The 25,171-nt window shown below is 42.2% G+C and overlaps 1 protein-coding gene across 1 annotated transcript in view; it reads left to right on the top strand.

Moving 5' to 3' along the window:
* lama2 (laminin, alpha 2) overlaps positions 1-25,171 on the top strand; it is a 197,083-nt gene that overhangs the window by 1,971 nt on the left and 169,941 nt on the right. Inside the window, exons 3-7 of the mRNA XM_069657561.1 lie at positions 1,083-1,195; positions 18,495-18,546; positions 19,199-19,389; positions 24,106-24,285; positions 24,609-24,698. Coding sequence (XP_069513662.1) covers positions 1,083-1,195; positions 18,495-18,546; positions 19,199-19,389; positions 24,106-24,285; positions 24,609-24,698 — 626 coding nt within the window. The remainder of the gene's footprint in view (positions 1-1,082; positions 1,196-18,494; positions 18,547-19,198; positions 19,390-24,105; positions 24,286-24,608; positions 24,699-25,171) is intronic.

Raw genomic sequence — 25,171 nt, 5'->3', positions numbered from 1 at the left:
CTCATTATTTTTGGATAAGTACTTGTTAGCTTCCTTGAGAGGAGGGAAATGTATACCCATGTCATATCTGTCCAGATTAAGCTGCACACACGAGATGTTTGGTTGAGCTTAGCATAAAAGGGGAAAAGCTTTGACGGTAGCACAATCTACGTAGTACTAACTAAAATGAAAAGACAAAAATAGGTGAATAAAAACCAAGTTTATATCAAGTCTTTTTACCTTTAGACAGAAGCAGACGAGACACTCCCTGTCCATATGCTAAGCTAAGCTAACAGTTTCATGTTTCCGGCTTCATATTTAATGAGAGTGGTATATATCTTGACCTCTTACTCACAGCAAAAAGAAGTATGTCAAAACTATTCCTTTCCAGTTTTTGTTTTCTGGCAGGCTGACTGACATATTTAACTTTTACCTTTTTTTGTTCTTACTTTTAAAGTAAGAAATCTGTGTCCTGTTTTCTTTCTCAGCCTCAGAAGAAAATAATACTTTACATAAAGATGGAAAAGAAGGGATACTGTAAAATAAGAAAGTAGAGAAATGCATTTTCCAAAAACTATAGTATAAAGGTCCTGTATTTTGCTAGCGATGGTTGCCATGGTTTTAAACAAAAATGTCAAACATAAGTAGGTTGGAGAATAACATCTTTACGGAAAAAAACGTCTCTCACTCAGATGTAAACATCCAAACAATCCCGCACACACAGCATACATAAAAGCTCTGCATATTGACCTTTGATATATATTAAACTAATACCGTTTTATCTGCCTGTTCCATTAAAGCTTCTGTTTGCAGTAATGACGGCAGACGGGAGTAGGTTCTGCAAATATGGTGACATTCATTTAGAAGAAGAATAAAATAATCTGAAATGGGAAGAAAATCTGTTATTGTCTACCTTAACAAAGTAGAAATTCTGCTTCTGATATCTGGCCTTCAGTGGTTGAAATGCCAGATTTATTATTTTTAAAAAGTGGAGAGTGACATTTTCCTTCTTAGAACAATGGTGGGTTTGAGAATGAAATGATTTTTAGATATTTAAATCTGAATGGAATTCAACAACTGATATGTCCTTGTCCTTGTTGCAGAGCATCATCCCATTGAATATGCCATCGATGGGACCAACCGCTGGTGGCAAAGTCCCTCCATAAAGAACGGAATGGACTACCACTATGTGACCATCACACTTGACTTAAAACAGGTACACACACACACACACACACCTGTACACATAGCCTACTTGTGATGATATTGTACAGACTTACACACTTATTTTCAACTATAAACTGATTATACTTCACTCAGATTTTGTTGGTAATACTTTACATTAGTTACCCTCATCCTACCAATATATACATGCAAGGACTATGGGCTGGTCCCAGGGGACTTAGAGATTAAACCACGATAATAAACAACTATCCTAGCAAAACATTAACTTAGTTCTTCTGAAAACAAGAAATTAAATGTAATGGAATTATTAAATATAGCACATGTGAGGTATACCCCTGGTTTAATAGAAACAAGGTAATTAAAAATCCTTATCAACATTGTTTTAATAGGACTAAATGTTTAATAGCAATGTGAATTCACAAGCTTAAAATGTAGACTCACTAGCTAACGCGGACTTACAAGCTAACATGTGGACTTACAAGCTAACATGTGGACTCACAAGCTTAACATGTAGACTCGCTAGCTAACATGTGGACTCACAAGCTAACACGTGGACTCACAAGCTAACACGTGGACTCATAAGCTAACACATGGAAGAAGATAACAAGAACAGTAATATAAAGCACATTTGTCCTCTCCGTTTGAGACATTTCCTCCCTGTAGCACTGAAGGTTGGCTCTTTAAAGTCTTACAAAGAATGACAGCTGGTCGGCTTCGGATTTATGTTGCTCACAATGGATTTTAATGATGACTCGTCATAATTGGAATCCACTGTGACTGCCATGAATCAAACCTGACCACAGCCTACAAACGACAAACGTTTAACCATTAATCAAAGTTCATTTAACAGCATCAAAATCATTAATCGCTTGGATATAGTTTGTGCCCTGTTTTTGTCTTTGTATTAAACATTTTGAAATTAAGACAGTTGTTAAAGCACAGCAAGGACATCGGGCCCAAAGTGAGTGACAGAGAACTTTTTTATTTGGTGGTTTGAGTCAGTCATAACTGAGAAAGAACACAACATGTTTAGTATGTGGGCAGATACAAGGAACTCTCAATGTGGAGACACGCAAATTGACATACTACACTAAAAACAAGGACAAGTTAGACAAAGGTAACATAAGTATGGGTAAGATTTGTTTGACACATCTCTCTGACTTGTGTCTGCCTAAGAGTGTTGGAAAAACACTGTTAACGTGAAGCTGCTTTATTCAGTGTTTTTACCAGTTTTAATTACAAGGTCATTTTGTTTCGGAGTAGGAGTAGATCTCTGTCGACAAAGTGGCTCTCGTTAAATAACTTCAGCAAGCAATCGTAAACAAAAAACAGGCAGATTGTGACAAACAATCTGAGATAACTTTTGTGACGGCTGAATTCTGCATTACACAAAGATTTTTAACCTGAAACTGGTTAACTGAGAGAAGCTTCAACTAACATCAGATCTGTTGTTGTTAGCTACCGCGACAAGATAAATGACCGAAAATCAGCTCTTCTTTGCCGCTTCTACACAGTTGTAAATGGTGGCAGCCATAAAACATCCATGGTGGCAGTAAAGCGCTGCTTGCTCTGCTTGCTCTTTAGGCTACTGTTTTAGGAAAACGTATTTGTGGTGTTTCTGGAGTTTTTATTTGGATGCAGAGACTGGTGTACTGGCCGATCCCCGAAGCCGCCTCTTGAGGCATTTTCGGACACTAGTATTGGATCAACTCTCCAAATTGAACAATGTCTAATGAGTTAAGATGATTTTTTGTCCAATGACGTTGAGTGATACATTTTTGTTTGCTTAAAGAGAGATAAATGTTCATGTTCATAGAACATGTCCCAGTGCTGCCGTCTTTCTTAAATCTGCTGTCTACCTAAATTTTTATAGACTTTCTCCATAAGAATGATCTTTCAGGTCCTACCCTCTCAACTGTTTGTGTACGCATCCATTCATCCCTCCATTATCTATACCACATAACCTGTTGCGGGGGCTGGAGCCTATCCCAGCTGTCAATGGGCGAGAAGCGGGGTTACACTGTGGACTGATCGCCTGTCAATCACAGGGCTGACACACAGAGATAGACAACCTTTCACGCTCATACCTGCGGGCAATTTCAAAGTCACCAATGAACCTAACGAGCATGTCTTTGGACTGTGGGAGGATGGACGCATGCACGGGGAGAACATGCAAACTCTACACAGAAAGGCCCGCTATTTCCGAAGTGGGATTCAAACCAGGAACCTTCTAGCTGTGAGGCGACAGCGCTAAGCACTGCACCACTGTGCAGCCTTAATTTCATCATGTTCCTCCTGTTTCTTTCTATATGTTTCTATGGCAACCGTTATACGAACCTTCCCTTCCTTGGTTGCCTTCCGTACAGGTTGTTGCTCCTGTAACCACCAACATTTCCACCAGGCTGCATGTTGTCACGGCGATCTCAGCTTGGGTTTTATTGTGTGTGAAATTAGAGCGATTAGCTAATCAGTTAAAGGTGCCATGTACAGCTCTTCAAAGGAGGTGTTTTTGTTTCGCCAACCGAAGAATTAAGCCACCTACTTTTACTTCAGCGGCGCAGGAATTAGTTAAACCAACTCAGCTATCAATCATTTCATAAGCACGCGTGTCACTCTTTATATAATTGGATTTCAATTTCTGACTTGGAAAGCTTGGCAGGCCTGTGTGATTGAGCGGCTGTGTACTGGCACGGGATGATTTAGGACATCCAGTTTAGTTTGAAAGTGTGATTAAACAGATTAGGCTGCCAGATTATAATTATTTAGATGTCATGAGAATAAAACTAATGAGGCTGGGAGGCATAAGGTCGTGAGAAGCCCTCGGATCATTAGGGGAAGCCGATCACAAGCCACTCTAAAGGTTAAAAACAAATTAATTAAAGATTAAATGAGAAATAGCCAAAAAACGAGAGAAAAACAACATAATATAGCAATTAAAACCTAAAATAAAGCATCAATGTATCCAAAAGTACCACAAACTACTCACACATCTCTAATAAATAAATATCGCTTGACCAGAATATGTCTTTACATTTTACATTTTGTCAGTTTTAAAGTACATTTTTGTGGCTGTAGGTAGAGCACTGTGAGATTGAATCGGGGTCAAGATCTTTTTCAATGTCCCCTCCTTTCTCTCTGTTCACAGTGCACCTGAGTTTACCAAACAGTTAAAAAAGGGATGGAGCTGGAGCGGCATTGAGGGACAAAACGCGAGACACAAAGAGGAATGAAAACACATGACCGTGAAAAAAACAAGAAACATAAAATAAACACAACACAGTGCGGAGGAATATAATTTTTAGTGCATGAAAAAAACCCCAGAAGCTAACAGAACAAAGATATGAATGGTTGAATAAGAGGCAGAGTGTAAAGCGCTTTGGATAAAAGTGCTGTGTGAATGCAGTCCATTTAGCAGTCCATTATTGTTGTCCAACACCTTTTTCAGGCGTCCCTGCATACACAATGATTGTTACCTAAAAGCGATAATGCAAAACATGCAGCAAAGGGTTTCACATTAAAACCATCTCTGTGTATTGTTGGGCTAAATCTCTTCTAGTCTGAAAATGCATTCAAATAAAGAAACGCTATAATCTGCAGCTGAAGCTATTATCCTTTACAGCGCGTTGAAGTAAAGAGACAATTAACAACTTTGTAACTTCTAATAGTAACTAACCAGCAAGCAACTGCAGAAGCTATTTCAACTGACTCACTGCTCTGCGTCTGTGTGGAAATGATAAAAGTAGCAAGGATGTAACAGTTGGAACGCACAGGAAGAAACACGACTCGAGTGCATGAGTCAGAGAGAACAACTTGGAGCAAAAAAGCTACTTTAGTCCAAAAATGGTTGCGGAACACAGGAGATCACTAAGGTAAGAGTAAACCAGTTCAGTAAGTAGCAGACGAAAGGTTATAAAAACAGAAACACACCAGTCTTTGAACCCATCCTCTATCATCTGATGATGATGTAGCCTCTGGGATTGAAGGCCAACTTTGTGGGGCTTCTGGTGTAGCCTGCGGTTAGCGATAAAGGACTTCTGGCCAAGGCTTCTGCAGCATTGTTTACTTTGGAAGCAGGAATGGAGTTAGAGTTGAGTTACGATGTCTAAGAACAGATTGTCAGCTGCACTTTCATGCTGTTTATAGATATTAATAAAAACCTCAAGTGTCTTCAGATGACCGCCCATAGGGATTGAATAGTGTAATGGTGTTACAGTGGAATGCGTTCTTTTGCTGTCCACACAGACTCCTTTTCCTGCATGCAACCAAAGTCTGCTGATACATGATTGGTCAATATTACTCAGACTCCAAACACACTACAAACAGAAACCAGAACTTTTCCGATACCAGAATCTGGACCCTCGCTTACAGATTCTACTTTGAAATGTTTATCATATTTTAAGAAGTTACGATTATACGGGTAATAACAGGGGAGTCTGCGTGCCGGTTCAGCTCAGCGGGTAAATCGGCTGCTCGTGTTCAGAGGCGACAGCCCTCGGACGCAGCGGCCCCGGGTTCAACTCCCGCCCTCGACCCTTTGCTGCTTGTCATCCCCGATTCTCTCTTCCCCTGTTTCCATCTCTCTCCTCTGTCCTCCTGTCCTAATTAAGGCATAAAAGGCCCCTAAAAATTAATCTTTAAAAAAACACAGGACTCTCATTTACAGCTAAACTTCAAAATCAAACAAAAAAAAACTAAACTCCCACAAACTTGCTCGGTGCAAGCAAATAAAAGTATTTTCTGCAAGTTGGACAGTGTGCTGGAGGTTTCCCTCTCTTACCCCACATGGGCAAAGTTTTTCCCTATTTTCTCACTACTAACCTAACACAGCGTAACAAGCACATGCTCAGTAAGTCCACACTCAGAGGTTTGACAATCTATGCGAGTGAGCGTGCGTAGAGTGCGTAGGTCTAGAGGGTGGTTTGAGAAAGGCCCAGCGACTAGATAAGCAGGGCGGGTGAGGTCGAGAAGGTGTAGGCGGGGCAGACGATCGCACAGAAAACACAATTAGCAGGAGGAGGCATGCAAAAAGTCAAACCCTCACAGCCAGATCAGCTCATTGCTACTGCTCAAGGTGCTTTGTGGTTTTATAATATTTAAGTTATAATTAAACAAACAGACTTAATATTCTATCTTTGAGATTTCAATCGTTATGTAACAAGTGAATATTGGATTATTTCAGGTCAGCCTCCAGTTATTCGTACGGAGGTGAATTTAATAAAGAGGCAGAGGAAGAGAGGGAGCAGAAAAACAGCACGAAGCAAACCCGAGTCGCGCCTTATTTATTTATTTATTTATTTATTTTCCTGCCGACCATCAAATACCCAGAACATAATTATATCTCTGGACAGGAAGTAGAGCAGCAGCCATCTTGACATGTTAATGGCTTCAGGCCCATCAATCACACCTTTCACCGACGCGGTGCGGCTGCAGAATATATATACACTCTCTCAAACACACACACACACACACACTTTTTCACACCTGTCACCGGAGCGGTACAGCCGATGAATTCATCTGCCTGTTTATGCACACACACACACACACACACACTTTTGACCTTATATTAGAGTTTGGAGCTGGGGACTGACGGGCACATACACACAAACACTTAGATGTGCAGTAAAATGAATGAAAGAATGATTATAACCTCAAAAGTATGAAAAAATCCTGCCTTCTTTAAAAGCTTTTTAATGGCAGTGTACTCGTCTCACTGACCTCGTGCTGAGCCGTTTCAGCTTTAACAGCCATATCACGGCCGTGTTTGACGTGTCCACAGCTTTGCATTATGTGTGTTTATTCTTGGCAAAGTCGTCCATCTTACTGTAGAGCAACAATCATCATTATCATGTGACGACATGCCTCCCTTTCTGTCCATCTTTGCCGTTTCTCCCATGAAACACATATTATCTTCAGGATTTACTTCAGTAACTCATTCATATAGTTTTTATGAAGTGATGACGGGCTGCGTTTGAATCGCCCGAGGAACAGCGCAAACACGGACTGTGTCGGTGTTTCAAAGCCCACGAGCTATTTTGCGTTCATGTAGGAGCTCAAGCACTTAGCACAAAGGCCTAGGTCAGGTGGAAGCCCGTCACATACCGTGCGTCACAGGTCGAGCTGGTCTAAATCAGCTGTGCCAATCCCAGTGACGCATGAGGACAATAGCTCAACTGTTAAAGTGGTAATCTACTGTAGAACGGTGCTTCTCAACTGGTGGGTGGGATTGCCAAGTTGTGGCGAAAAGTCTCTGCTGTGCTTTTGTTTTGAAGTAGTAGTGTAGTTTATAAGGACGCCATGTATCCACTGATTGGGTAATCCCAGCTACAGTTACATTTACATTCTTGAAACATGATGACAACAGTAGTTGCATTTATTATGCATATTTATTATGCTAATGATTTGTAGAGGGAATATTTTACTCTTACGCACTGCTGGTCATTGTTCTTGACAATTCTACAGTTTTGTTTGTGATGTTGACATACTGTGATGGTCTCTCTGTCTGACGTCCAAACTGCACCATTTTTCATTCATTCAATTTGAGTGGCAGAAAATTTTCAGAAATCTTGGTCCCGATTGGTCATTAAGGAGGTGATGGGTCCTGAGGCTAGACCAGTTGAGAACCACTAATCTCTTTGGCAGCACCTATGGAGATAAACGGAGCATACTTCCCAGATATCCAGACAGTGCAGCATGTGTGACGTCCACGGTTGGCTCCGGTTTTAACTCTTGATTTTCCTGGCTGACGGTCGCTTTCCTTTTCAGACTGTTTGCTTCATCTGAGCGTCGAGTTTGTTTCTTTTTCTTTGGATTTTCACTTATTGTTGAAGTTGTATCTATAGTCATCCATCTTTTCTTTGTCTGTTCAGCCATAGTAGATTACTGTTTACTCGCAACACTGACCAGAAAAGCAGCCGCTTAGCTCCGCCTACCCTCTCTGGCAGACCAACGACTGTTGGCTGATGGAAAACGCGTCACTAACTGGGCGCGGCTTGTGATTTTTTCCACGAAAGTCGCCACAGACACCCAGTCTGTAATACTGCAAATGCAGAGGCTTTCATCAGTGGGCCACAGGCTCAATCACCATTGTGTTACCTCATTTGGCGATAGATAGTGACTTAACAGACATTTATTTACATGAAAAAGTTTTTTTTATTATTACTTAAATGAAAGTTTGTAATAATTAAATAAAGTTTGTTGTGGTGTGTTTAGTGTCAAAAAGTTGTGTTTTTATCCTAACCTTCAATTCAGCTGTTGTATTTACAACACAGTAGTCTCTTCTACATGTGTTTAAACCACAGTCCGATGACATTCATGATATTAACATACTAACTGTATATCCTGTCGGACACATTTACAACCACCTCCTGAGGAAAGACTGAAAACAATCCTTTCATCGCCTAACTCTGATTCATCACTATCAATGTTGTATTCGTCAAAGTAACAGTAGATTAACTTCACTGACTGACTCACTGTCATTAATCTCCGTGTGAGCGTGTGTGTGTGAACATGCGACTTCTCCCGTGGATGTTTTGTGTGTGTGTATGTGTGAGTCTCGATCAGTCCGACGAAAAGCTATTTACCCTCCAGTGCGCTGAATTTCCCCTGCGACCTCAGTCATCTCACTCAGAAAATGACAGTGGGCCTGCGTTCGTGTGTGTGTGTGTGTGTGTGTGTGTGTGTGTGGTTATCGTGTGTGACATCACCACCCTCATTTCCTCTCTTGTTATTGTTGAGCCTCTGTGGATAGAAAGACTAAATAATGAGAGAGAGTGGGCGCTGAGGGTCTGTGTGTGTGTGTGTGTGACTGTGTGTGTGCGAGGAAGACAGTTGATGTCTGAGTGTGTGTTTTTTTTTATCCGTCTTGGATGATTTCCTGAACTTGTAATGCTGCGTGAAGATGCATCTGACTTGGCAATCAAAATAAAAGTCCTCTGCAGAGACCCGTTGAAGAGGGTTGAAAACCTTTTCTGACTTCATTAGCTCCAAACTTCTGGTTATTTTTAAAGTTTAATTCAAAGGTCTAAACAGGGTTTTTATTCAAAAATAATCCCTTATTTTAAACTTTAATTATTGAGCAATTAGACCTCCAGTCAGTCACTTTCAAAATAAAAGAGTTCAGACCTCGTTTTCTCCGATGTGTGAAGTCTCAAGTTGCCGTAGGCTCAGTCGTTAGCATGCATACAGATTAAGAAATTACTAGTAAATGTACGAGACTGTTCTAGCACGAGGGGTTAAACCTGCCTCACCACTGCACCACTCCTTTGTCAGCGTCAAACAGGATTCAGCTAAATTGCAGTTATTATGGAAATGCAGCGGCCAGTCTGATTGATGGACAGTTTGTTCGACGTGGTCAAATCATGAACGGGCTGCGCTGCTCTCCGGAGGCGGGAGGAGAAAAACCTGGAGGAGTGATTGGGGTGCTGAAAGAGGCTGTCAGTCAAAGAGCTTTTATTATCCACAGCTCTTAAATACCTCAGCGCACACACACACACACACACACACACACACACACACACACACACGGACAAGCCAGAGAGACTAATTCTCTGCGTGTGTGTGTGTATGTGTTAGATGTTTTATAAAAAGATGAGGAAACTGCAGTTACAGTTAGAGAAAGTTTCTGAAGTGCATATGAACACTGAGTGCTGAAAACATAATGAAACTCTCAGCTCTGATTGGACAGTTCGGGAAAGTTGTAAAGACGCAACAAGAAAAGCCATACAGGTAGGCAGGCGCGTTGCACCCGTGGGTGCACTTCCGATAAAACTTAATTCCACCCCCCCAGTTTATTGATGAAAACCTATAGGTCAAGTCAGACTGACTGAATGGCAATCCAGCCAATCACAGACCCTCTCCCCGGGCCAGCGAAGAGTAAAGAGCTGGAGCAGAGTAAAGTAGGAACGGACCTTGTCACTCATTGCTGGATGTCAAAACAGAGGTAAGAGCCAGGTCCAGCTCAGTGCATATAGAGTTTGAGGCGGTCTCCAAGGGCGCCACGTTCTGGGGGGGGGCTCAAACGTTTTGAATCTAGCCCCGGGTACGATGTTAAATATAAGCCTACTGCCAGATTGACACCTTGACTCCCAACCTTTCTCCCTGCTCGTATTTACTGTCACTCTGCCGCGCTCTCTCTCTCTCTATCTTACTTGCTCGACCACTGCTCGACCACTCACTGCGCTCTTCTCGACACAAGTTACAACTAGAGAAACGGAGACATGTCCGAGCGTTCAGGTCCAGGTTTCTAAACTCGTACTCGATCTGTTGATAGAGGGGATGGTAAGAAGTCGGTCTCTGTAATAGGCTTCCTTCTTAATTATTGTTGATTTGTGGTTTGATGAACATATAGGCCTGTTGTACCTTCTTTTTTTTTTAATTAGCTTGACCTACCCATCTAATCCCACAACATTTTATGTGATGCAGACAGACAGACAGACAGACAGACAGCATGTAATAGACCGAATCCTAAACTCTAAGCTCTGTCTCCACAGACAGTGTAATGAGCCTTTTTTCATCCCTATACATGCAGCCCTTGTGGTTAAATATACGTTAAGACTTCACACAGTGTTAGTGGAGGTTATTGTCATTAAAGATCCCATCTGACTTTGTGTCTCTTTCAGAGGGCTTCATCATTGCAAACCACTGCTGCTGTTTGTCAGGGTTTTTTTTAGTCAGAGCTGAGGTTTTTTTTGCTTCTTTCCTCCAGTGTTTGTTTGGCCTTTGTGTTCTGTCATGATGAGGCTCACCTGCACTGTACCCACGCACATTACTGAGTTTTACTCAAATTAAATTTGTGCAACTTTTTCTCCTTAAAAAGACAGAATTTTGACTGAATAAAGAATTTAATAATTGATTGAAAACTGATTGGATGTAAAAAGGCGACTAGAATCTGTTTCTTTCCCACTGCATGCCCTGAACTTCTGTTTTGGTAGAGTTTAACTTGGGTTAGGCTCGTAGGATTTCCTGCGAGAAAAGTGTAACGCTTTACAGCACAGCTTTCTGGCAGAAACTCAGCAGAGGATGTTGAAGAGGATGTTGGCAGAGAGGTCGAACAGATTAAGTCTTGGACTGTCTTACTCTGTCTTTGTAAGAGTGAATTGCACTCTCAAAGTGTTGCACCGCCAAAGTCACAACAAACCCTGTTCTTGCATAATGTTTGTTAAAGAGGGGGTATTATGCTGTTTCACATTTTAAGACATATATATAATGTTACAATGATGGATGTCCAGACTAAACGTGGGTGAAGTTCCAGATCTGTAGGTAAAAGTATGTTGGAGTAATCCCCAGGCTTCTCAGCTCAGTCTGCAGGCTGCTGTGAACGCCAGGTTGCACACAGTTTTTTCTACATGCCTCAGGAGGCTTCGGAGAGCTGGCCAATCAGAAGAAAGTGGGCTTGTAGGGGCGGGGTTTCTTAAAGGGACAGAGCTGACTGAGTCGTTTCAGGCAGAGGCTGTATGAGGGCCTGCAAGAGCACCAGGGTGAGAAAAATGATGAGTTTTTGAAACTGTAAATTATGCTAAGCTACTCCACAGGTGTCAGAGTGAAATATGAAGCTTCAAATGAGCATAATACCCCCCCTTTAAGGCCCCGTGTCCACGTAGCACCTTTTTCTGGCAGAAAAGCGCTGGCCGGGCGCTGGGGAACACTGGGATGAAGCACTTGTGGGGTGAGAGAAAAAACGCTGCACGCTGGTTTTGTTTCTATGATAACAATAAGTTTAACTTAATCCACTGCTAACAACAAGCTTACAATGCGTAGAGTAATAAAACACTGACCAGCAACATTTAGTGTCTGGACGATCTGCGTCCACAAACGGGCTTTTCGGTCTCTATTGTGAGACTGTTTGTTTGTCATGTCGTACAGCTCCGAGTAGACAGAAACTGCCAAAATAAGTTGTTCCTCCGTGATTGGTGGTAACCAGGGTGACCAGTGGCGCCCCATTGGTTGCCTGAAAAAAAGAGGCGGTGACTGGCCAGTGCCTTTCTGAAATGTTATGAGATTTTCAACGCGAAGAGCTCGGAGTGGCCACACAAAAAAGGTGGAGCGCTGGGTGCAGTGCTTTTTCTGTAGGTGGCCATTGGCGCTCGGAAAAAGGTGCTACGTGGACACGGGGCCTAATGCTGCTTCTTTAAATGATCAAATCCGAACTACCACAATCAAGGTTCCGGTCAAGAACATATAGAGCTGATGTTCTTTGTAACTTTTGAAATAAGTCATTAAAAACACTTTGCTACTTTACCCACCAAAGTTACAGCTTGATCAGACAAACTTAAAAGCTAAATCATGCCCGTCTTATCGGAGACATTTAGAGTGCTCATTAATATTTCCTATTGCAAATGCTCATTAGAAACATACGTCATACATAGCTTTAGCTGCTAAATTCCTCTTTCTTTACTTTTAACTTCACATAATCACCAGAAAACTTACATTGAATGAAATGAAAATGAAACATGGTCCGATTTTTTAATGCCGAAAAACAATATTTCAATTCAAACAGAGAAGAAGGTGAATGAAACATCTGCTGCACCCAGTGAAACTTTGTTGGTCTGTGTCTGACAGAAGCCCGGGCCAAAGCAAGAATGTGGGAGCGATTGCAGCATCTGGTGTTTTGTGCAGACTGAAGCCTATTTAAAAAGCTTAAGGCCAAATTACGACCAAGTGTTAGCGAGCGCGTTCGTGTATGCATGTGTTTTTATTTGTGTGTAAGAGAGAGAGAGGCAGACTGAAAGAGAATGGAGCAGACCAGAGTTATCCACAGGCACTTGTCTGTATACGCTGCACTCCACTGCAGCCTCTCCAATGTGAAAAACACCACACTTCTTTGCCGTTTATATCTCATATTTCCTGCAATTTGCTTAAATATTGAACTCTACTCTTGCTGCAGAGCTGTCGAGAAGCCGTCGCTCAAAAATCCTACAGCATTCAAAACATCCTCTCAAACCGTGTTTAGTGGCAGCTCGGTGGAAAAAAGCAGAACGATGTAGCGCTGAGATGACTTTATGGCTCCAGTGAATATTTCTGCTTGTTTGCCTGCATGGAGTTTGGCAGTCAGGGATGCTGGATGATTCACACCATTTCAATTGGGCCAAAAGCTGCTTTATTAGTCCAGTGAGATGTTAACACATTTTCATTTAAATTGACGTTAAATTTTAACGAGTCTACATATGTGTGCTCTGACGTCCAATCCACCTGTTTCTACACGTCTAAGTGCATCCAAAGACAGAACAGTTTATGTTTTTGTCAGTTTCCGCTTAATCTCCTTAATATCTGATCAATTATTTGTGCTTTTGTGTTCAAATCCTGCTAAAATCAGCTGGATTGGTACCTGAAAGTGGACTTTTTGATGCCAGTTTATGAGGCCAGAGAGATTTTTAACACGTTTCCATGTGAATGTCCTGTGAACACCAGCTGTTCAGTAAAAAAACGCTGTCACTGTGCGTCCAAATCACGCGGAGACAAAATGGATTCTTCACGGTCCATTTAATTGCAGGCAACATGAACATACTGGACACGGGGCTTAGATGGGCTGATTGAGCATTAAAATAAACATTTTAAGTGCTCATTTGGCTGCGACGCTCACATACCTGCCAAACGCCGCTCCCTCGGCACTTCAGGACTATTTCCTGTCAAAATGTGTAAGATTGCTACAGTAAAATGCCTGCAAACGCTACAGAAATGTATTGTTTGAGTGTTAAAGTCACTTAAAACACTTTGGCGGACCGGAGATGCACGTAGAGTGAATAATTTCCCTCGTCTCCCCGGCAAAACGTCTGCCTGAAATAATATGCGACATAAGAATAAGTGAATTCAGTTGTTTATTTTAGAAGCTGAGAATTACTCATCAGTGCAGAAACAAAGCACAGATAACAGGCTGCGTCATGTCATCCGGGGATAAATGAGTCACTGATTGTTTCACACTTTAAAGTCCGACTACACTGAACTTTTTTCAGAGCGTACAGACCTGCTTTGAGATAAAACCAAAAGAGAGGGATTCATATTTGATGCTTTCTGGTTTCATAAGAGCACCCTGTGTTTGTGTTTGAACCCATTGGTAAAAAAATCATGCTGATTTTTAGGATCTACAGAGAATTTCCCTGCACAGTCAATAAAACTACTGCGTTTAGCCTGGACTGCACTTCTATATCTCAGCTCCATAGTTATATTTCTCTGAAAAGCAAATTCATCTTTTATTTAGTTATAAAGTAGGGGTGCTGAAAAAAAACTTTTTACAGTTCCAGCAAGGAGTCGGTCCTTGCTAGTCGTGCTTAAGTTAGCTAGCTCTCTGCGTCGGTAATGTACGAGGGGAAGCCCTGACCACCGCCCACAGAATAGCTCTTACCTGCCATGCGTGAACCTCTCGAGCCACCCAGTCATTCGTAACTGTCACCGCTCACTACATCATAGATGCCTGGCAGCTCGAGTCTCGTATACAAACGCGACTGATGAAAGCCACACGGCTGTGAACGTGAATCTGCAGTGGCCCACACACAAGCTGAAAATCGATGTCTCAAATAGCTGTCGAGCTTTACTGTATGATTGTTTAACAACATTAAAAATAGGAGATTAACAGAGTTGTGCACATTCCCTTTAATGCCACTATTTATTTTGACGCACGATTAACGCATGTCTGTTCTATTATTATGACCCTCCGCCCGCCCCGTAGTTTGGGAAATCAGGAAGCGTTGCAGCCGCAATGTTGTGGATAGCATGCAGAACAAACCTCCGTGAGCAGAAGTGGATAAAGAAAAGGGTTTTTAAATGATTAAAATCAGCCTCAAAGCCCTGCTCGATGGTTCTCTGGACAAGACAAAAGTTATTTGTTTTTACTGTCGATGTGATCGGAGTTACCACCGGAGTACGCCGAGACTTAAATACCACTTGCTGGCCAAGCACACAGCTGATGCAGAGAGCCCAGGTTGTGACAAATGTCTTTACGTGATTAAACTTTGACTAAAATGATGTTATTTTTATCTCCTGCTGCAGACTCAGTGACTTGTTACTGAGGAATGTTACATTCAGGTCAACATGCCCGTCTGTTGTTGCTTGTCGGGCTTCAGTTTGCCACGTTATGCTTTCAGCATATTTTCTGAGCATGCAGGACCTTTGAGGTTATTCTGTAGAATATTCTGGACAGTGTTTGTCATTGTTTTGGAATGTTGCAATAAGGATTAAATACTTTTTTACAACAGGTAAAAAATGTGCGATTCATTTGCGATTAATCGGGAGTTAACTATGGACAACCATGCGATTAATCGCGATTAAATATTTTAATCGATTGACAGCCCTAATTATTTTAAATGCCAGGTTTCTGTTTGCTGAGTTAACTGTCCTAAGCCACCAATTTTATTTAAGTTAAAGTATTTTATTATTTTGTATAACTTGAACTTGTTTTTCTTAAAATGTTACAGTTGAAGTAAAGTACCAAATACAACTACTAATGTTTTATTTTAGCAAGTTAATCACAAATACATCGTCTTTCGTCTTAGGTTTGCCTCTGTATTTATTGTATCAAATATAATCTTGAACACATTTTGCTGAGCTTTAATATCATGTAATAGTTTGCCACTGCAGTTTTCTTAGCACACAGCAGACTGGAGTAAATCCTGAAATAAGCACCCCTTTGTAATAAATAATTTGATCGTGAATCAGGAATTGGTTTTGGAATCAAATCGTGACCTTAGGGTTTAAAATCGAATCGAATTGTAAGATATTGAAAGACCCCTATTATATTGTGAGGTGAGCCTTATTTGATCCAGTTAACATTGTGCTTGCTTCATTCTAACTTGCACTAACACAGTCTCATATGTAACCTGATGAAACTTGCAGACATCCTGCTCGGGTGAGCCTATAGTTTTAGCTCGAAAAAGCGGCAGAAAAAAGCTGCAAAATGAAGTAAAAAATAAGGCATCAGTTTGAAAAGAAGCTCTAGCCAATTAAATTGTGCGCCCAAGGCTGAAACTATGATGTGTGCATGACGTGCACTCACCATAAACTCAACTATCCGACAATAAACATCATGAATGCAAGATAAACATCATGTCATGTGATTTCTTGCAGGACAGTTAGTGCCGTATTTATTTGTTGATGCTGTGTTGAGCTCTCAAGGCAAGAAAAAATCCCTCCTCTGAACCACATCTGATCAAAACAGTGCATAAGACACACTGCAACCCTGCACACACACACACACACACTAACACACACATATGCAAACACAAACAGACATACACTCTGCATTAGTTAGCTGTGTTCATCTATGTTTAGCTGCTGGAGCTGCAGAGCTGTCCCCAAAGCTGTCACCATATTACACGCAAACCGCTGAGAGCTCCCTTACACACACACACACACACACAAAACACACACACATGTACACAAACACAAACGCACGAACCAACCCGTCCTCAGTGTGAATACAGGTAACATTGACTCTTTGTAGTTGGTTTGAATGACTGCTCTAAGGTTACCCTGAAAACACTTTCACACACGCGCGCACACGTACGCACACACACATACGGTAGCTTTCTCCCTGTTCTAATTACTGCAATGTGACACTGCTTCCCACATCAGGAGAAGAAAGAGGGATACACTCACACACAGAAAGAGAGAGAGAGGACGGGTGAAAGACGGGTGTAGAAGAGAGACAGGGAGTCAGCATTTGACCTACATCCACTGTCTTCTCTCTGTCTGTCTGTGTGCTTGTCTATTAGATGATCAAGCTAAAGGAAAGTCTGTAATAGCTACAATCATGTTCTTTAATTAAAAAGCAATGTAATAATATTTAATTACTTTGCATATTAAGAAGTGAACAATTCAGAGCTCCAGTTAGAAACTATCCGACATTAAACCTTCACATTCACTGTCGGTTGTGTTTATTTCAAAGCACTTAAACAGGTCTCTTCTGAGGCTCCTTCCCATCTCCATATTCTACTGGCATACACATATTCTGCAATATAATCCCCAGGAGCAGACAGCCCTGTTTATTATGGTTTTATCTTGCTGCAGAAAACCAAACAACTTTTCATTAGTAAAAACACTGGCCCTCTCTGAAATAACTCCTTATGTAGAAAATAGTGCCCTGTATTTGCAAATGCATTTTAGGGACTCCTATACAGCATAGTGCCTATAGTCATTAGCATTTGAATTTAGAGTGGAAAATGTATGCACTTTGTATTTCCCTCTGAAATTCCCACAATAAACAAAAAATAGCATTTTTGGCACTTTCTGCAATATTTATCCCACAATGCAATGTGTCGCACTCAGTGATGAACCAAAGTCATGATGATTAAAACATCTTCTTTTCAAGTCTATTCAACGGACTGATTTAAGTCTGCACAGTGAGATGAACTAATCCATCAATCTATCTTCACTCCTGGCTGTATTTCAGTTCTTACAGTTGTTACGAGAATGACTGGGAGTTTGGCTCCTGGAGTCTCTAGGACAAGTTCATTCTCTAACACAAAGTGCATATAGAAGAGAATAGGCTGGCTGGTAGTGGGTGTTGTAAGGGTTACAACAGTGGCTGGCTCAAACCGAGAGCTCCCCACGCACGGCCAGCTCAGGCGGCGTCAGTAGACGTTTCTCTTTCGAGTTGTATTGTTGGTGGTTGGTCCAAAAGAAGTAACAAACTAGAGATAGTCGCAATCAAGGCACAAATAAAAAGGTGCTCTGGTGTCGGGTCTCAATCATCATGGTGGTTCAGCGCCAAACTTCTCACAGCAAACTTAGTACACCTGTGCAACCGGGTTTATTGCTAAGCCCCGCCAGCTACCAGCCAGCCAAAAGAAAGAGGGAACTAATAATGCAGCTACTGAAGAGCATACTGCTCAACCTAACATTGTATGAAGATAGATTATGTTTCAGCAACTGTAGGCCTGGGCCACACAGTGGAGCAGTGGTTAGCGCTGTCGCCTCACAGCTAAAAGGTTCGTAGGGGCCCTTTCTCTTTGGAGTTTCCATGTTCTCCCTGTGAATGCGTGGGTTCCCTCCGGGGACTCCGGCTTCCTCCCACAGTCCAATGACATGCTCGTTAGGTTCATTGGTGACTCTAGTATTGCTCGTAGTTTTGAGTGTGAGGTTGTCTCTGTCTGTGTGTCAGCCCTGTGATTGACTGGCGATCAGTCCCGCCTCTTGCCAAAGACAGCTGGGATCGGCTCCAGCCCCTTCACGACCCTGAACAGGATAAGCAGTATAGATAATGGATGGATTGAACTCTAGGCCTACTAGAGTTTTGGATATAAACCTAGCATTCCAATATAAAACCCAAGTGTGATCAAACAAAAGTTCAGATTAGGTCATATAGTTTTCTTTACTCAGTCCTTCCTCTTTATGTTTTCCAGGTCTTCCAGATCGCCTATGTGATCGTAAAAGCAGCCAACTCACCTCGCCCAGGTACGCTCACTCACTCTTTCAGGTGTTAACTCTGAAACAATGACATGATGTGTGATTAAAGTGCCAGCTCCAGACTTACAGACATATTTTCAGAGTCTGTCTTGAACAGTTATAGACAGTAATTGCAGCCTTTTGATCATGTAATCCTCCCACTGAGGATTTTATTTTGGTAACTTTAGTACAGTCTAGACTTGCTCTGCGTGTGAGGTAACATGAGGTAACTTTTGTTGGGATTTAATGCTGTCTAGATTTATATTGATGGAATTATTGATAAAAAAAAAGGTAGTTGAGGTTAAACAAGAGCACCTAAAACATGAACAATCCAGATCACCTGACTGTTCTTCCTTCATCGTGTTGGTAGCACTTTGTGTGTATTCTGTTCAGTGAAATCTAATTTGCAAATTTTTCCATTGACTGGACTCTATTCACTTTGCATCCAATCAATTCAGGAGGTGGAATATCACCGCTTTGGTCAAAGCTATCAAGAAATCTGCTGTATTGAATGTTCTGTCAATTTCCCATGTATTTTAAGTAGGCTGACCTAAACACAGCCTTGGATGTCCGTCATTAGTTTTATTGATCTTTCCTTCTCTCCGCATCACATGTGTGAAGAATTTCATCATTACTTTCTTTATAATATTTTCCTCCGTAGGTAACTGGATCTTGGAGCGTTCAATAGATGGCGTGACCTTTGAACCCTGGCAGTACTACGCCATCACGGAGACAGAGTGCCTGACAAGGTTCAACATCAATCCACGGACAGGCCCTCCGTCCTACACCAGAGACGATGAAGTCATCTGCACGTCCTACTACTCAAAGATCCACCCTCTGGAGAACGGAGAGGTAACACTGTGATACCTCTGGGGTGGTCAGGTTGACCCCGGCTGTGATGAGGTTTAGTCACATTTAGTCAGGGTGGATTTAGGAGTACAATGAGATGAATTGTGCTAGGTATACTCAAATTGCATTGAGTTAGACTGAAACTAGTTGAGATGAGTTGTATTGGGTATGCTCGATCAATCAATAAATCAGAATTTTATTTGTACAGCGCCAAATCATAGCCAAAGTTATCTCAAGACATTTTACAAAAAGAGCATGTCACCGTCCTCTTTGTTATGGTATTTAGAGGGAGACCCACCATGAATCCACCATGAGTAGCACCATCTGGCACAATGGCAGGGAAACACTCGAGTCTCTAAGGGGTGAGTTAAGGGCTGTACTGACTTTAGTTATACTGGGTTGGCATCATGGGTTGAACCAGGCTGCTTCAACTATCCTGCCAAAGCACAACATTCGTCTGAATGTGGCTTTTTTTTCCTTGAAATACATCTGAAAAAGTGGGATTGTCTTATGTTCAGTGTACCCCTCATGACCGAGGCCAGCCGTCACTCACACCTACAGTGCCAGGGGGATGAAAGATGGAGAGACACGATGATCGTCCGGAACAAAGTTGCTCAAAAGTAGGCGGTGTTACTCAACAACTAAGGTGGAGAAATTATGCCAATTTTAAGATAATGGTTATCAATGCAGGAAATTAAAGACAAGGATGGCGACCACCTGGCCACATCACATGGTAAAACAACATATTTGAACAGCTAACGTTAGCATTTAAACAAAATCGCAGCTTACATTACTGTCTTCAAGAACAAGTCCAGTTTCCTTTTGGATTAAGTTTAGAATTACCATGACCTGGATGAACCTTCACAGATACATTACCTTAGTTAGCTTAACATAACCTTTATCTAGGAAAGTTTGCCTTTCATTTTGTGTCCTGTAACACTATGAAACAGTAGTGGTTGAATGCTAATGCTAACTGATGCCAAACGGTAGCTAATGAGGTTACCAAACATATCCTTTTTGATTTTCACCATCCACCATCTTTTCAGTTGCTGATCAATTCACAAAGGGTTCATTTATAATAATTTGTCAGATTTTCCCAAAGATCTAACAAACCCCTGCTGTGTAAATGTGTAGGATTGTGCACTTAAAATTATTTTTGTTTTTTAGCCTTAAGGCACAAAGATCATCAGTGTCACATCAGTGGCTAGATCCAGCTGTATTGATCCCAAAATATTTTCACATCTCATGTTTTCAACATCTGCTCAGATTTTAAAAATCTTTTAGTGAGGGCCATGCCTCACAGACAGGGCCAGTTGTGATAATCCTGATCATTGACTGTATATATAGATGGACGACAATATAGATGGCGTCTCCATCTGCTCCCATTGTATGAAAGTGATGCCAAAATAGCCCCCATGATAGGCGCTGCCATCTTGCAATGGTACAGTCATTTGGAGCCAGAGTCCGCAGTAGAGATCGGCGGGTGGCGCCGCTGTAGCCACTTCCGCTAACCCAAACACACACTTAACTTGCCAAAAAACAGCAAGGATCCCGCACACCGGCGTGTTTGACAGCAGAACAGCTTCTTGTGTTGGTCTGAGGTTAACGTTCACAGGTATGTATGATTGTTTTAGTTACGTCTCCTCTTACCGTTCCTCCTCTACTCTGCTAATCAGGAACAGATCGGCTGCAGGAGCCGAATTGGTCAACAGAGCTGTCAATCATCTTTTTGACAGCATCAAATAGCTAATTAAAAGTAAACTTGTCAGAAAAATGAACACTTGGACATAAATCAGCATGATAAGAACTAACTATAATGACAGAAACCATGTTTGAGAAAAATGTATTTGACGTGTATTTTGATTCTATAGTTTGACTCATGTCCCATCTGTTAACATGGAGGAGGCGGGCTTTATGACCTATACTGCAGCCAGTCAGCAGGGGGCGCTCGAAATGTTTTGGCTTCACTTTTAGGGAGCTGTCATGTCGTCCATCTTTTTATACAGTCTTTGATCCTGATCTGATTCTTACTCTTGCAATGTGTGCCAAAAAGCTCAGCCCACAGGCAGAGCAGATGATGTAAAAGGCAGTTTTCTTTGTTTATTTCCAAATAAGCGGAGCTTCAAGATGTTCTTGGAAAGAGACATCTTATTGAGTGACTGGAAAGCAATAACAGAGTCAGGAACCATAAGAGATGTTGCTACATCGCACAGTAGTGGACGTGAATGTAGAAGAAGCTCGACTCATGACACCAGGAAAAACTTCAAAACCAACACGAAGTACAACCTCTGAAGACATAAAGGCAACAGTCCTATATTCTGAGCACGATAGATAATGATGGGCTTCATGTTAGTTTTTAAATGAATAAAAAGATCAAAGCTTGTGTTCTTAAAAGAGAGTTCATTTCACATGTGCACAACTGCTAATATCATCTTAACTGCCGATAGTTGAAACACACACTCACACACTGACACGCTCATGTGCACACCGCTGTTTACTGTTATGCTGCTTTGATCAGCTGTGTGTGCGCTTGCACCCCGTAAGAACAGAGGGGCAAGACTGCTTTAACTGACATTAATGAAGAGAAAGATTACTGCCGAACACACACACACAAACACACGCACACACACACATGCTTGGAAAACAAATTAATCACACATCTCCAGCTCCCACACAGGCCTCTAATTGTAGACGGCTGTCTGAATGTGTGTACACATTTACATGGGTGCTTGTGTGTGTGTGTGTGTGTGTGTGTGTTAGGTGTGTGCTTTCTTGTGCGTTTGTAGAGTGTGTGTGTCTGTCTGTGTCCTGCGGGGGAGCGCTAGAGGGGGTGCGAGCTGGGAGATGTCAAGAGCTGCAAGGAACGACGGAGGTGTCTGAACGTGTGTGTGCGTGCGAGTGTGTGTGTGTGTGTGTGTGTGTGTGTGTGACAGCTCCCCAGCCGTCTGATCACAGTGAAACCATAATGAGTCGTAGGCGATGTGTCACAGCATCGCACACACTTGCACACAATGTCACCCCACCACCCATCACACACACACACACACAGCTATCTCCCTCACTACTCCCAAATGTGCAGCTTGCACCCATCAAGTGTTTCCCCTCGACACGCACACACACACGCACACACACACACGCGCACGCTCTACCCACTCTCTGAGACTTTTTTACAGATGCCAAATGTTGCTTTTGGCCACATTAGTGAGACAGACAAATGGACAGACAGACAGGCAGACAGACAGACAGATCCTCACACTCCTCGTTATGTGGCTCGTGTTGATAATTGGTGATGCAGCCTGTATATTCATTCTTCTTCTACAATGATTTAAAGGTAGAGTAAACACAATTTAAACTGTCTGTTTCTTTGATAGACAAAATGAAATTTCTCTGAGTGTCCGTGTCATGTGGTGTCCGGATGGAAAAGTCTAGTCACGATACGAGTTTACCAACAACTCCAGCAGCATCTGGGCGGTGTAGCTATTTTAAAAACTCCTGTCTGCACCAGTACACACAAAATAAATTCTGTGGCTGTTGTCATTACTGGGCTGGGGGGTTAAAGGTCATACAAATACCTGCCTGGGTGGGATTAATCACTGACCAGCTGCCAGGAAAGAACGTCAATATTGGATGATCCTGCAAAAACCTGGATTATGTTTATAGGTCAACATCTTTAAAATTCATGCTTCATACAATCTCTGCACTTTGCAGCAACAACAAGTAAGGTTAGAGAAAGGCTCCGGTAAATAAGCAAGGTGAGGAAACCAAATCACCTGTTCATAATTGGAAAAGATGATGCTTATAGTGAGTACAACTATAGGGGCGGGGTTTCTTAAAGGGACAGAGCTGACTGAGTTTCAGACAGAGGCTGTATGAGGGCCTGCACAGAGCACCAGGGTGAGAAAAATCATTTTTTTAACTGTAAATGATGCTAAGCTACCCCACAGGTATCACAGAGTGAAATATGAAGCTTTACATTAGCATAATTCCCCCCTTTATAGGTGATTTAATTTCCCATTTAGTGCAGCAACTCTTTTACAACACCACAAACGATCATAAATGAAGCTCTGCGTTAGTTCATGCAGGACACAGAGTCATACCCAGCTGACAGCTGGCTGATTGCATCATTGTTTCTAATCACTCTTAACCAATCACAGCCTCACAACAAGGACGGCCCATTTAAATATGACTTCCACCTCACTGATCCCTGCTACACCAATGCTGCTCCCACTGCGCTGCTGCTGGCATTGCTTTGCCTCCACCACCCCAGCTGCGATCTTTCTAGCCTAAAGGCCTTTGTCTCAACCTCGTATACCTGGGGTTTTGACATTTTATGCCTTTTGTTTAAAGAGAGAGGGCAGTGGATAGTGTCGGAAACAGGGAAAGTGAGAGTGTGGATGACACACGACAAAGGGCACGAGGGTGGAAGTCGAACCCGGGGCCACTGCATCGAGGACTGTACCCTCTTTATATGGGATGAGCGAACTTTGGGTCTCTGTAAATAATTTAAATAATTTTGTCTCGACCTGCTGTTTGTAAAGTGTCACGAGATAACTTTTATTGTGATCTGCATTATATAAGTAAAAAAAAGGTTGTTAGTAGAGTTCCCTCTCGTCTGTTTGACTTCACAGATGAGGCTTCTACCACCGCCTACCTCCAGCTAAAAGCACCTTTACAGTAACAATGTCACATGTCAGCTTTTACCTGTCTGTCTGTCTATAGATCCACACGTCTTTGATCAATGGCCGGCCCAGCGCAGACGACCCCTCGCCGACCCTGCTGAACTTCACCTCCGCCCGCTACATCAGGCTGGTGTTCCAGCGAATCAGGACGCTGAACGCTGACCTCATGACGCTGACCCTCCGTGACTCCAGAGACATCGATCCCATCGTGACGAGACGGGTGAGACACAGCACTTTGTCTTCTTTTATATTCATTCTGTGTGATTCCAGAAGCTTTAGCGCAGGATGTACGGCAGGTGTGTGAACCTGTGAATCTGTAAACACTTAGGATAAAAGCACTAAATACAGTAAACACAGCCATTTAGCATGAATGCCGCTTGATATGCCACCAGATGTGATGTTAGTCACACCATCATGACTTAATATATCAGGTCAGGAAGTGACTCTTCAAGCGTAATCACCACTGAGATTAGAGTGCAGTCTTTTCTAACACTGCAGCTTAAACTGCTCATTAACACTGTCTCTCTCCCTCCTTGTTTTCAGTACTACTACTCCATTAAAGACATCTCAGTGGGAGGGATGTGTATCTGTTACGGCCACGCCAAAGCCTGTCCTCTCAACACTGATACAAAGGTAAATACTTCCCTCTGTATTCCAGTCCAATTAACAATACAGCCAAGGTAACAGAGCTCCTTCATACTGTTGATCAGGAGCAAAGAATGCCCTCAGGCAACCAGCGTTTCATCCACCGCCTTTATATCAAACTTAGTGTGTGTGTGTGTGTTTGTGTGTGTGTGTCTGCAGGGGACACAGGTGACACAGTGAAGCGTTGTCTCCAATGTCACTTCAAACAGCCGAGTGTTTGAAACCAGACACCTGATCTTTCTCTGTCTCGCTCACCTCACTGCACACACACACACACACACACACACGCACACACTCCTGTGTCCCCTACATGTCCCGAGGCTGAACCAAGAAGACCAACTCCGATGTGACAGTGGTGTCTGGTCCCTCGGTGATGATGTCATTGACAATAAGTGATGTCACTGATGCAGAACGAGCTTCAGGTTTCTTCTTTTCTCTCGACTTTTTTTCCCTCCCAAGCG

The sequence above is a fragment of the Semicossyphus pulcher genome, unplaced genomic scaffold (genome assembly GCF_022749685.1).
Source record: "Semicossyphus pulcher isolate SPU_LCO1_2020_fin unplaced genomic scaffold, fSemPul1.0.p SCAF_11, whole genome shotgun sequence".
Taxonomy (NCBI): Eukaryota; Metazoa; Chordata; class Actinopteri; order Labriformes; family Labridae; genus Semicossyphus; species Semicossyphus pulcher.
Note: the sequence above shows the minus strand (reverse complement) of the source record. Positions and strands in the feature narration are given on the sequence as shown.